Source organism: Chlamydomonas reinhardtii, chromosome 16, assembly GCF_000002595.2.
Source record: "Chlamydomonas reinhardtii strain CC-503 cw92 mt+ chromosome 16, whole genome shotgun sequence".
NCBI classification, from domain to species: domain Eukaryota; kingdom Viridiplantae; phylum Chlorophyta; class Chlorophyceae; order Chlamydomonadales; family Chlamydomonadaceae; genus Chlamydomonas; species Chlamydomonas reinhardtii.
The window spans coordinates 7505402-7518130 of NC_057019.1; the positions used below are offsets into that span (position 1 = coordinate 7505402).

At 62.5% G+C, this 12729-nt stretch overlaps 2 protein-coding genes across 2 annotated transcripts; both read left to right on the forward strand.

Annotated features, from left to right (window-relative positions):
• Positions 1-73: 73 nt before the first annotated feature.
• On the forward strand, positions 74-5251 carry CHLRE_16g687742v5 (uncharacterized protein). Its single transcript, XM_001698863.2, has 10 exons — positions 74-511; positions 940-1097; positions 1429-1506; positions 1842-1990; positions 2254-2320; positions 2546-3247; positions 3453-3524; positions 3730-3954; positions 4182-4286; positions 4461-5251. The coding sequence occupies exons 1-10, from the start codon at positions 457-459 to the stop codon at positions 4584-4586; spliced, it is 1737 nt and encodes a 578-aa protein (XP_001698915.2). The 5' UTR covers positions 74-456; the 3' UTR covers positions 4587-5251.
• A 1181-nt stretch (positions 5252-6432) lies between these two features.
• CHLRE_16g687854v5 (uncharacterized protein) lies at positions 6433-11639 on the forward strand. Its single transcript, XM_043071618.1, has 9 exons — positions 6433-6594; positions 6683-6734; positions 7114-7776; positions 8071-8214; positions 8512-8630; positions 9031-9110; positions 9404-9554; positions 9776-9907; positions 10171-11639. The coding sequence occupies exons 1-9, from the start codon at positions 6550-6552 to the stop codon at positions 10576-10578; spliced, it is 1794 nt and encodes a 597-aa protein (XP_042916306.1). The 5' UTR covers positions 6433-6549; the 3' UTR covers positions 10579-11639.
• Positions 11640-12729: the final 1090 nt, after the last annotated feature.

Consider the following 12729-nt stretch of genomic DNA (forward strand, 5'->3'; position numbering starts at 1 on the left):
TGCCTGCCTCCCCGCCCCGCCCCCCGGCGCCATAACGCCAGGACAAGCAACTCGTCAGCATGTGTAAGTGCGAGCCAGCGGTGCTGCCAGCATCCGTTTGCTGTGCTGTGCTGTGTGGTTTGGCGACTGCGTGCTTGGACATTCTACGTGTTTGTGTTTCAGTTTGTCAACTTGGCAACTGAAGCCGCTTCAGTGATAAACACCATTTGGTGAGCCGACAACGGGTTCATCATACATGTATTGCGTCGGCTTAGAAGTCTAGTTCGTGCATGGGCCCGCCGCATGGGAACCGGTCAGTCAGTTGCTCCCAACAACAGCCTTTTTACTTGCTGTTTCCTACAGCGATAAGTTCAAGGTCATTGGTATTGTTTACACACGACTATGGCATTACTGGGTCGCTAAGAAACAAGTTACTTTCAGTGCTTCAGCCTTGACGGAGCCCTGTTCGTCACAAAGATGGCTGCTAGGCGCTTGTTTGTAACGATCTTGGTGGCGGTGCTGGGGCTAGGAGGTAAGCGCGTTCGGCGACCGACTTTGCCATCCGCTCGCCCACCACAAAGCAACCTTGCTCACGGACACTTTTGCGGCTTGTAGGACTTATGTAAGCAATACATTTAGCTTTGATTGCTGCAATAAATATTACGGGGTGCTTGTTTGAGCCTCTCGCGGCGTTCGCTAGTCAGAGTGGCTTAATAACCTGCGTCGCTTCCCTCGCAACGGTGCTGCGCTGCCTGATTCCGTGCACATGGGCGAACTTATGTATTCATCCGGATACTTGGACGCGACAAGCACAGTGCGGCTTGCTACCGGCTCTGAAAGTCGCGAACTCGACACGGTCGCCGCGTTACCGTGCCTTGCCCCCTCTGACACAGCTGCCCGGCCGCTCCCGCTGTCTCTAACCTCTTGCCAACCCCTCCAACCTCCCATACACATGCGCAGTTCGCGGCCAGAGCTCGGACACGCTGCCATACATCAGCCTGCAGGCGTACCTGAACGGCGAGCCGGCATTGTCCATGCTGCTGCAGCTGGCCATCCCCAGCTACAGCCTGCTGTCGGACACGGGGCTCAAAGCCACCGTGTTCCTGCCCACCAGTGATGTGAGAGCGGGATGGGTGTGGGCCGGGCATGTGTAGTGCACGGACCAGTGGACGCGCAGGCGCGGGTGGAAGGCACTGCGTGGAGCAGAGGGTGGTGGGGTATGGGACAAAAGGCGAAGGCGGGCCGAGTGCTGCGCCGCGGCTGTCGGGCTGAACCATGATGGGGCAATTTGCGTCGGATACTTTGTGGTTCCCGTCCAGGTCGAACATGGGTTTAGCTCAGTTCCCGTCTCCTGGTTGCGTGCAGCCGCGTGGAATCTTCTGCCCTCGCCTTCCCTCGGGCCTCTCCTGCTGACACGTCTGTCCCCCACGTGTCCCCGCCCCCGCACAGGCCGTCATGTCGTATCTGTACACGGAGTTCGGCGTGTCGGACCTGGCGGACCTGTGGTCCAACGCCGTGCTCAACCAGGTGGGTGACGTGGATGGGCGGGTGGGTGCCTTACGTCGGGGAAAGCGGATATGTGCGCACGCTTCTGGGCGTGAGTTGGGGCATGGGCTTGTGTGGGGCGTGGGCGTGGGCGTGGGCGTGGGCGTGGGCGTGGGCGTGGGCGTGGGCGTGGGCGTGGGCGTGGGCGTGGGCGTGGGCGTGGGCGTGGGCGCGGGCCATTGGTGTCTGTCTTAGGCAAGGGCACATTCAAGCACCCACCTTGCAACTTGTTACACCCACGTGAGTTGCTATACCGCCGCTGCCTCCTAACCCCACGCCCCGCCGCCCCGCCCTCCCCGCCCTCTCCTTCCCCGCAGCGGCTGCTGGGGGAGTTCAACCTGCGGGTGCTGCCGCAGATGATCGTGAAGGACCGGCTGCTGACGGCGCAGCAGATGAGCAACGGCATGAAGCTGCGGACCAACTCCAGCGAGGAGGTCACGCTGGTGGTGTCCAAGGCGGCAGACGGGTGGGTGGCCAGGGACTGGGTGCTGGGTGCTGGGTGCTCCCGGATGAGGCCCGTGGGTGGCGGCTCCGGATGGGGGGGGGCGCAGACGGGGGGTCTGAATTGGTGCCGGGGATGTTGTGCGGCCAGGGAAAAGGGGCGAAGGGGCTAAGAAACGGGGTAAGGAGTTCGGGTGAGGCGCAATGGACCTCATGGGGCGTACACCGGTAGCCTGCTTGTGCACGCCGCTCATTCTCTCCCTCCCACTATTGAATCCATGCGAACAGGACCATGACGATCACAGGCCCGCAGAACAGCGCCAAGGTGGTCAAGGCCAACCAGCTGCTGGCCAATGTGGGTGGTGCGCTGAGGCGGTGTGTTGGGGGACTGGTGGCGAGGGATGGCTGCTTTGAGGGGTGAGGGCCGGGGGGTACAAGATGGTAAGGTACATGTACGCCCGGCGGTGGTGGTGGCTTGTGGTAGATGATCATGGGGATAGAGCGGCCGCAGCATTGCCACGCATAAAGCAATTTCACACACACCCTCCCCATACACATGCGGACATGCCTGCGCCTGCAGGGCAAGGTGGTGGCCCACCTGGTAGACAAGGTGCTGCTGCCGCCCGACATCGTCGAGACCCCGCCGCTGCTGGAGGATTCGCCGCCACCACCTCTGCGATCGCCCCGGCCCAGCCCCCGGCCCAGCGCTACCTCGCCCAGGCCGTCCCCAGCGTCGAGCCCTTCGCCCTCGCCCTCGCCCTCGCCCTCGCCCTCGCCCAGCCCCTCGCCGTCTCCTGAGAAGCGGAAGAAGTCTCCGCCGCCTGCCGGCAGGCCCTCTCCCTCCCCACGGCCCTCTCCCTCGCCGTCGCCCTCCCCCAGCCCTTCGCCCTCCCCCTCGCCTTCTCCTTCTCCGTCGCCCTACCCCTCGCCCAAGAAGAAGCCATCCAAATCACCGTCGCCGTCGCCATCCCCTAGCCCCAGCCCCAGCCCTAGCCCTAGCCCTAGCCCTAGCCCTAGCCCGCGACCCAGCCGCCCCAGTCCCTCCCCATCACCCTCCCCATCGCCCGCCAAAAGTCCTAGCCCCTCCCCGCGTCCATCGCCCAAGCCCTCTCCCAAGCCCTCTCCCAAGCCCGCTCCGAAGCCCTCGCCGTCGCCGTCGCCGTCCCCCTCTCCCTCGCCGGAGGAGGTGCCCGAGTTCGGCTCCTTCCCCAACCTGCAGGCGGCGCTGTCGGCCATCCCCCAGCTGTCGCTGCTGTCACTGCTGTACGACACCGCTGTGCAGGTGCGCGCGGGATGTTGTGCGCTGGGCTGTAGCAGAGAGCGGCTAGACAAGTGGCAGCAAATGTACGGGTTGTTAAAGCCTTGGGGACTGCCCTCGCTGTACGTGTAGCGTACCGTACTTCCCCGGCTACCTCGTTTCCGTCCGCCCTTACCGTAACTTCCCTTCCTTCCAAACCCTGCTGCCCACCACCACCACCCGCCCTCAGGACTCGCTGGTGCGCATCCCGCTGGACGCCATCATGCTGTCGCCCTTCACCCTGTGGCTGCCCACCAACCAGGTGGGCACAGGTGGTCGCGTGGCAGTAGCAGTAGCAGTGGCAGGGCAGGCAGCATGCAGGCTTTGGCTGCGGCTTGTGGCTGGCATGGATAATGATGGGGCCCTGTAGGGTTAGCGGGACCCAGACAGGCAAGGCACCTACACCTGGCTGTCAACGAGCTTATCGGTGCTCTGCCCTCCCACCGCCTCTTACTCGACCCCCTCAGGCATTCGAGGCCTGGTTCGCGGACCCGGAGTCGCCATGGCACTGGCAGAACGACCTGGGCCAGGCGGTGGGCGCCAACCCGCGCCTGCTGCTGACCCTGCTCAGCCCGCACGCGCTGGCGGGCAATCAGCTGCTGCTGTCCGACCCCAACGACCTGCACGACGGCTCCACATTCACCACCGGGCTCAAGGTCCTGGGCCGCCCGCCGCCGGGCGCGCAGTTCGTGGTGAGTGGTGGTCACTTACGGCGACAATGGGGCAGCAATGGGGCAGATGTGGGGCAGCAATGGGGCACGCATTAGAGTCGATGAGTGGCGAGGAGTCACGCGTAGGGGCGCACCGCGTCAGGGTGGCGGGCATACGGCCGTTGCAAGGGTCCATGAAAGAGGGCGTTACCCGCCCAGGCGCGACTGCTTACCTGGCACCCGCCACCCCTCTCTCCTTGTGCCCACAGGTGCGCCGTGACGGCGACACGGTGGCGCTGGAGGGCACCCGCGGCGCCAACACCGGTGTGGTGATCAACGTGCTGAGGCTGCAGGCGGCGCTGGTCGGCAAGGCGGTGCGTGGGTGGGGCGTGGCGCGTGAAGTGAGCAGTGGCAGCGGGAATGGCGCAGTGGTAGTGGGACACGGGGACACGCTCAAAACCGTAATAAGTACATGCGCGTCGACCATTGCTCACCTCAGCTTCGTTCCCTCCCCGTATGCAAATTCACGGTCTTGTTCCTGCACGCAGGGCGTGGTCCATGTGGTGGACCGGGTGATTGTGGCGGACAACTCCACGCCCGCCTCGCACCGACGCCAGCAGCGGCGGCGCCTGGGGCATCAAGAGCCGCAGCAGGAGCAGTTGCACGCGCGATGAGGCGCCGCGCCCTAGCTGCTGTGAGATGCAGCTGTTAGGCAAAAGTAATGAGAGGACTGCGTTAGATTAGGCTAGCCGTGACATTATACGCGACCATTAGTCCAGGGTTCCAGTCCGCTGGAACGGACATAGGCACTCGGCAGGAGGGTCCCGCTTCCGCCTGTGACGCAATTTCCTATACACATGCTCTACAAGCGTACGTGTCCACCCATGCACACTGCGGGACCGGTACTGAGGCAGGACAGCGGACCCGCAACGTGCAAACCCGCAACGGCCCTGGCGTAAAGGAGGTGTGCCCGTATGCACATTGCGCGCCATGGGTGGTGTGCATTCGCGTGCGGTACGAGGTGCGGATGGGACGTGGCATCCAGATGCGCAATGAGTGACACAGACATGACATGACTTGGAATAGCCGGCTACCATATTCATGAGGTAGGTGCTAAGTGAGCAACGCATTCGAGGACGGGGCATGCAAGATGCAGATGATCTCTACCTTCGCATTCATGGCACTTTGGTGTGGATGGTGACTTGGCGTGCCCGTGCAACCAGGCAGTGCCGCCATGTGCACGTGTGCATTCCACAGTCCGACGTGTCATTTTAGCAAGTGCATGGTTTGAATTACAGCGGCCAGGAGCGGCGTCTAATGTCTGTAAAGCAAGGATCAAGAACGCAGTAAAACCCAAGCTAAAACCAGAAGAGGGTGTGGGCAGAACTGTTTTAGGCAAAGGTGGAGACATGCGCGGGTTCTCAGGACTCACTATCTGCTGGGGGAGATCGTTTTCCAGTCCTAACCATGATGAAATGTAATTCATGCGTCAATCATGTAGCAGGATCCCGCAGCTTCAGCAAAATCTACAGCCTGCCCGACTCCCGGCGTGTGCGGCCTTCCGCCCGCCTTCCAAAACGCAACAGCCCCCGCCTCTCCTCGCCAGCCGCTCACAGCCGAAACTCTGCTTCTTTCTTTATCAGCCACAAACATCAGCCACAAACAATGCCTCGGAAACAACGCCTCGGAAACTTCCTCCCAACTAGTGCGCGGCCACAGCTCCCCTACCGAACGTCGCAGCACCTATCCTCACCATCAGCAACGCTTCCTCACCTCCGGTTGTGTTGTTGGCGTGTTGCACCGCATTCGGCCTGCCCGCCACAATTGTCGTACACATTCGGGCCCCTCTTCTGCTTTGCTTCGCCTTGTTCTTGCCCCTGTTTGTCACACTGTCGCCCGGCCATTGTTTTGCTGCACGCCGTTGCATTACGCTAGTGCTCGTCTACACAGCTCATCCGTGGACGCCGGTCGACTGCCTGCAGGTGCGCATCGGCTATGCTATCCGCGCGGTGTGGCGTCGCATTGAGTCTGTGTGGTGCTATCGCCTTGGCCGGGCGCCCGGAGCGTGAGGAATGCGCGTCAGCAAAACATCGACACAACCTGCCAGCTACCGTCGGTACAGTAACAGCGCGCGAACGACGCACCAATGCCTTGTCCCTTCTTGCTACGCATTTATGTGGGCACGGGTGGGAGCCACACACATCGGGACTACGCTTTCCTGCCCCTTGCCATGTTCCATCACGAGTAGCAGGATCCCGCGGGGCATGCCGACAACTCAGACAGCAAGCGGGAGCATGGGGGCGAAGGGCCGGGGACGTCGTCGCCCAAGCAGCCCGACAACATTGTTGGCCCATTGTATATAGGCTGTAAGAAACGTTAAAATATGTCGTGCATGATAAAAAGTTGACTGATGCGGCCGGATGACCCGACCCGATCGAATGCGCCCATGCAGCGCCCGCCAGTGCGAGAGGCGTCGCGAAGGCGCAGACACTGATCCCGCATACTGCCACTAGACCGTAACGTAAGCTGTCTGCAGTATCTGACAAGGCCAGCTAGAGTTACTATTAGGTGTGAGGCGTCACGAGGCTTCAAGGCATCTAGGTGCCGAGGCGCGACTCAAGCATAAACTTGACAAAAATGAATATACGAGGAAGGAACTGGATTGGAGCAATTCTGTGTTTGGTGAGAACCGAAGAAACGCTGCTCAACGGTGCAATGCCGTGGGCGCTTCGCGCAATATCTTTACTATCTTCTAATAATGAACATGTAGGTCGTTGTTTGCGGAGCTCCTTCATCAGCTTACCGGCTCGCGGCGAATCGAGGTGGGAGTCTGCAGAGACTGGGCTCTAACGGGATTACCTGGCTGCATTGGTGTCACTATTGCGTATGATACGAATATGTGGTTCCGACGGGATGGCTTCCGACGGGTTGGGAAGCCATCCGGCGCTGCCCGGATGGTCCCACCGCAGCGGCGCACGCGTCGTGACCGCGGTCGTAAGCACTACCAATTGAATTCTATCTTGGGGCTATATGTAAGCGGCATAGAAGCTACGATTGCATCATTGGGCACACGTGCATACAGGCTGCGCCAGGCACTGAGCGGTTCCCTGGCCCGTACCTGACACCCTGCCTCACGCCCTGCCTACCGCAACGTTCATGAAGCGCGCTAAGCCGCATGTGCGACCTGATGCCGGTTGACAGGGCTATCATGGAACAGCCTGGCTGCCGGTGCCTCTGTAGAAGCACAAGCAGCGTCAGAGCTCCTGGAGCGGCGGATAGCGCAGGAGGGGACGACGAACTCGAAGCTGCCACCGGGTTCGTTTGACTTCCCGCCGGAAGGCGCACCCCCAACTGAGCATGAACCGCAAGCACCTCCTTCGCCACGCGGCCTGCAGCCGAGCCCTGCCAACTCTTCAGCAGCCCCGGACTCTTCCTCACCCAACCCGGCTCCACAGCCCAGCCCTGGCGAGCCTGGCACGCTGCCAGCTGCGGGTGCGCCGCCCCCCGGCTCCAGCCCTTGGGTGATGCCTGCGCCGTCCTACCCCCCGCCCCCATACGGCGGTGAGTCCCCGGAGCCCTGCATCGGCGGCTCGTACGGGTATGGCGGCTACGCAGTTGCTTACGGCTCGTACGGTTACGGCGGTTACGGCTGCCACACGCCCCCATCGCCACCGCCGTACGGCGGCTACTACGGCAGCACGCCGCCACCTCCCTACGGCGGCTATGGCGGTTACGGCGGCTACGGCAGCTATCCGCCCTCCCCTGAGGTGCAGCCGTCGCCTGAGCCCAGCCCCAGCTCCAGCCCCAGCCCTGAGGGAAACCCCAGCCCCAGCCCGGATGAGAACGCGCCCTCGCCCCCGCCTGGTGAGTGCGCACAGGCTGCAAGGAGGTACTGGCGGGGATGGCGAGAGGTGGGATGGCGGCTGCTTCCACGGGGGGCGGCAACACGGGATGGCGCAGAGAGGTGGGGGCCGCGACCGGGCCTGGCCATGAGGCGGCGCAGCGCTACTGCACACACGCCGTGTCAGTCCTAGTCACCAGTGGCTCCACCAACCATCCGCGTAATGACGTGCATCACTATCCACCTCCGCCTCCGCCTCTCCCGAACGCCCCTGTTTCCCCCGCCCCTCCACCCGCACACACACCCGCCCCCTTCAGAGCGCTGGACCACCATCTGGCGCTACCTGGAGGACGTGGTGGTGCCCGACCTGTGGCCCTTCCTGCAGGCCGCCATGGACGCCAGGCAGAAGGCATACCTGCAGGACGACCAGGCCAGGTTCACGCTCTTCGTCCCGCTGTACGGTGAGCAGGCGGGCGGCAGTGGGGGCAGGGGGAGGAGAAGGAGAAGGGGCCGGAAAGGATGGCGGGTCGGCCCCACGATTTGGTCCCACTTTGTCAAAAACTGAAAACCCAAACCAAGAGTCATCGCCTGATAGCAGCAGTGCAGTGCAATATAGGGGGCGGGGGGAGGGGGCGCGGGAGGGCGGGAGGGCGGGAGGGCGGGTGCAAGGGCCTAGTGCCTACCCATCATTTCGCTGCTGGTATGGAATGTGTGTGATGCGAGGTTTCTCCTGCAACTGCTGTCGCTGTATGCCGCAGAGGACATGCTCAAGGACGAGCTCATTCTGTCCATCTTCGCCAACCCCGCCGACCCGCGCAACGCCATGCGCCTGAACCGCCTCATGGCCTACCACCAGGTCCTGGACGTCACCATCTACGTGAGTGTGGGGGTAGTGCGTGTGTGCGTGTGTGTGTTCAACAGCAACAAACGGAACAACTGCGGACGTGTGGGGGCAGTGCATGTGTGCGTGCGTGTGGGGGTAGTGCGTGTGTGCGTGCGTGTGTTTGTGTGTGTTGCAAAAAGACGGGATTGCCACTGTGCGCACAAGACGCGCAAGCAAGCATCGTGTTGGAGGGCACACGCATTGCATTGCATGCACGTGTGCGTGCTCAAGGATATGACCATCTTACGCGGGGCCTGGAGTGCATATGCACGAGCTGATGATCCCTTACCCTGTAGTCACAACCCTTCTACCGCTGACCTCTCCCACGCTCCTCATCCTACACCGCCGCCGGCGCCGCCTGCTGCATGCCCCCCACCACCTCCACTCCTCACAGCCCCAAGACCTGCAGGACAACATGACGCTAACCAACATGCTGGGCGAGCAGCTGCACATCACACAGAAGCTCACAGAAGAGTGAGTCATGCGTGCACGAGCCGGGAGCCGTGGGGCAGGGTGGCGGGCTAGAGGTAGGGCTGGGTGGCGCAGCAGGCGGTTGGGAGGGAGGGAGCGGCAGTCGAGGGGTGGGCAGGCGGGAGGATGAGGGAATTGGTTTGCTAGCAGGGTGGGACAGGGGACGGCCCTGCAGTACAGGGGTACAGGTGCACCTTCCAATGGGACCCTACGCCGGGTCCATGCCTGAGGGACAACGGGCGCGGCAGTCGCCTAACCTGGCAGTCGCGTAACCAGTCATGCATTGGCCCCCGCAGCACCAACGAGTTCTACGTGGACGGCGTCAACATCGCGCGCTGGCAGGTGGGCGGCCGCGGCATCGTGTACTGGCTGAACGGCGTCATCCACGAGCCCGTGGCGCCCAGCCCACCCGTGGCGGGGCCCAACCGCTTCGGCACACTGGGCGAGGTGAGCCGGGGCGTGGAGCGTGCGTGTTGTGCGGAAGAGGAGGTGGGGAATCACGGCAGTGGCTCGCCCGTATATATCCCTAAAAGACGCCTGCCTACCTGCTGCGACCCACAACTGGCCCCCTTCACAATCAAACGCACACGCACTTGCGACCCTTCGCCACTGACTGCTCCCTCTCGCTCCCTCCCTGCTTGCCTCCCTCCTCCCACCTGCCGCCCCAGGCGCTGACCTCGCTGCCGCAGTGCTCCATCATGTCGGCCTTGTTTGCGGGCGTGTCCGCTGACCCCGCCTACGGCCCGCTGGTCAACGCGCTGCTGGCCAACCCCTTCACACTGCTGGTGCCCACAGACACGGTCAGTAACAGCGCCGCGCGGCTGGGCAGATGCGCCGGCCACAGCGATGCCGGGCAGCAGCGGGTGTGGCTGTGTGCCTGCTGCATGTGTCCTTTGTGCCCGCAGTGTGCGTCCCACTCCGCAGTCCCAACTCGCATCACCGCCCCCGCAGCCGCATATGTATCCATGCCCACAATCCGACCAAACGTGCTTCCTTGTCTCACACACTATCCTGCCCACACTATCCTCCCCACACATACACACACACAAACGCGCACGCACAGGCCATCGCCACCTTCCTGGCGGGCATGGGCCTGGGGCCCTCCGACCTGCTGACCATGGCCCCGGAGGCGGTGGCTGCCATCGTGGCGCCGCACCTGGTGGTCACCGGGGACGCCTTCCTGCCCGCCGCCCGCCTCACGCCCGGTGCCGCCGTGGTGACCGGCCTGCCGCCCGTGCTGCCCAGCGCCACACTGGTGGTGCAGGCGGCCGCGGAGCCGGGCGCGCTGCCGGTGCTGGCCTATGAGGACGGCGGCGCGCCGCCGCTGCACGTGCTGGTGGCGGACGTGTTTGTGCGCGCCGAGGGCGACCCCACGGAGGCGGTGGTGCACGTGGTGGACGCGGTGGTGACGGCGCCGGCTGGCGGCGCGGGCCGGCGGCGGCGCAACCGTCGGGCGCTGTCTTCGCACTGAGCGAGGGAGATTGTTATGTAGAGAGGGGGAGGGCATTGTGGCCGCGGCGTGCTGAGTGCGTTTCGTTTCCGCGTGTACAAGCAGGATGGCGTGGTGCAAGTGGAATGGCGTTGTGACGGGGGTCGTACTACTGGAGTGGGCTCACGTGGAATGGGCTCACGTGTTTGGAGCGCCGCTGAATGGACGGGCTACGCAGTGGTAGCCCGAAAGTGGTCGCGCAAATGGAGACTGACGAGGCTGTGGGATTGCGTAAGAGGTCGGGTCGTGCGAGGGTCTTCACAGGCCACAAGTGGTGGGGGGCCTGGCGCGATGTATGTGTCTGGCAATTTGGGGCACTATGTTTGGTTAGCGTTGTGGGTAGAGGATTTCCTGCTGTTTGGTTTATTGCTGGCTGTGCTTATGCTTTGCAGCGGGACGTGGCTGGACGCATGGCGGGCCGTGCCTGTACGCACCGACCCCGGCTATGTCCGAGAGATGAGCCAGGTAGACGCTTGCGGCCTCACCGCCTCAAACTGGAGACCTGGCGTGGGCCCAGCCCACTTTTCCCATGCGAGGGAAAATCACTTCCTTGTCAGTTACCGGAGGCAGCAGGAGGGGCCCAACAGTTTGCATTTGTGTGCATGTGTGTGGGATGGTGGGTGGGGGGGTGGGGGGGGGAGCCTGCCACCTGTGTGCGTATGCGTGACGTACGGCTGCACTGTGCACCCGTTTGGTCGGCGACCGTGAGGTTAGTGCACATACATACTGCTGTGCTCAATGCATGCTGATCAGCAAGGCGCGTGCGTGACTTGAAACGAAACACCGCTGAAGTATGACAACTTTATTCTACACTACTGGGGCACTATAGCCACGGTAGCAGGGGACTAGGGGAGCATTATTTGAGGGGGCGTGAAGTGGACGCAGCATGTCATCGGAACGCCCTGTGCGTCCGCGGAGCATTGTGTAGTTAAGTGTCTGTAAAAACTTCACTTCTGTGAGTTGCACGCTGTTGGACAGTGCGGGGCAGCAACTGTGGCAAACGAATAGCACGGACCCCTGCAGGCCTGTAATACGGATGAATCAAGATGCACGCTTGCGATTGCCGATTGGCCCTTGGTCCAAGACCAGTCCGCAAATACGGGCGCAAGGCAAGTCTTCCTCATCAAGGACGACGCAGCACGCACATGAACTAACACGCACACGCGCACACACGCAAGTTAAACCACATGCAGCAAGCCGTGGCGGTGGCCGTGCTGGATGCAGTGGCGGTTCATGGGAAAGCCGCATGGTTGCCAGTGTATCTAAGCACACTCTCACAGTGCGATGTATGCCAGCAGTGTTTGGACAACACCAAGCCCAGCCACGTATGCACGCCGTATGTGTGAACACCAAAACACAAACACGCCGACATGCGCATGCATGGGTGCGAAGGCGCACGCATGGCCAGCGGTCTAGTCCTTCCCATCCAGGTAGGTCCCATAATCTGATCGTGTGTGTGCATCATGCACAACAAGCTGCAGATTACAGTGTACAGTACTTATGAATGCGACATTACAAGGTCCTGGATGAGAACGCACCGGTTGGGCAGCAGGATTGACCCTGGTTGAAGAACGCATGGTGGCAGGTACCTCCCATGCAGAAACTCTGCGCGCAGTGGGCCGCAGCAGCGGCAGCAGTAGCGGCAGAGTGAGCATCTACCTGTAGCAGCAGCAACCAACGTACACACCAAATAAACACGGGCGACGTTGCCCACTAGCTCGACACCGAGTGCCTGTCGCTGGCTGCCCGTTATTCAGCAGCCACACGGGCAAGCACTGGTGTGCAGGCGCATACGGCAGGCAAACGCAAGCACGCTCTCACGAGCATACGCACACGCACAAGCACGCACCTCAATGTCCACGCACGGCTCTGACAGCGTGATGCACAGCGGCATGCCGCCTGCATCCACGACCTGGGTGCAGCGACCGCACACAAATAAACACGGCCATGAACACATGGCGCGTGGCTGGCCGGATCAGAAGCAGCGGCCGTAGCAGCGGCCGTAGCGGCACCAGCAACCGCCCCCCACCGCTACCCAGAACACATATTACCTATAGTGGAGTCTGTATCTCGCGGTGGGGGACGGTTTCACGGGTTTTGGTGCTGGGGGACGGTTCGGCAGATGGCGAGGGT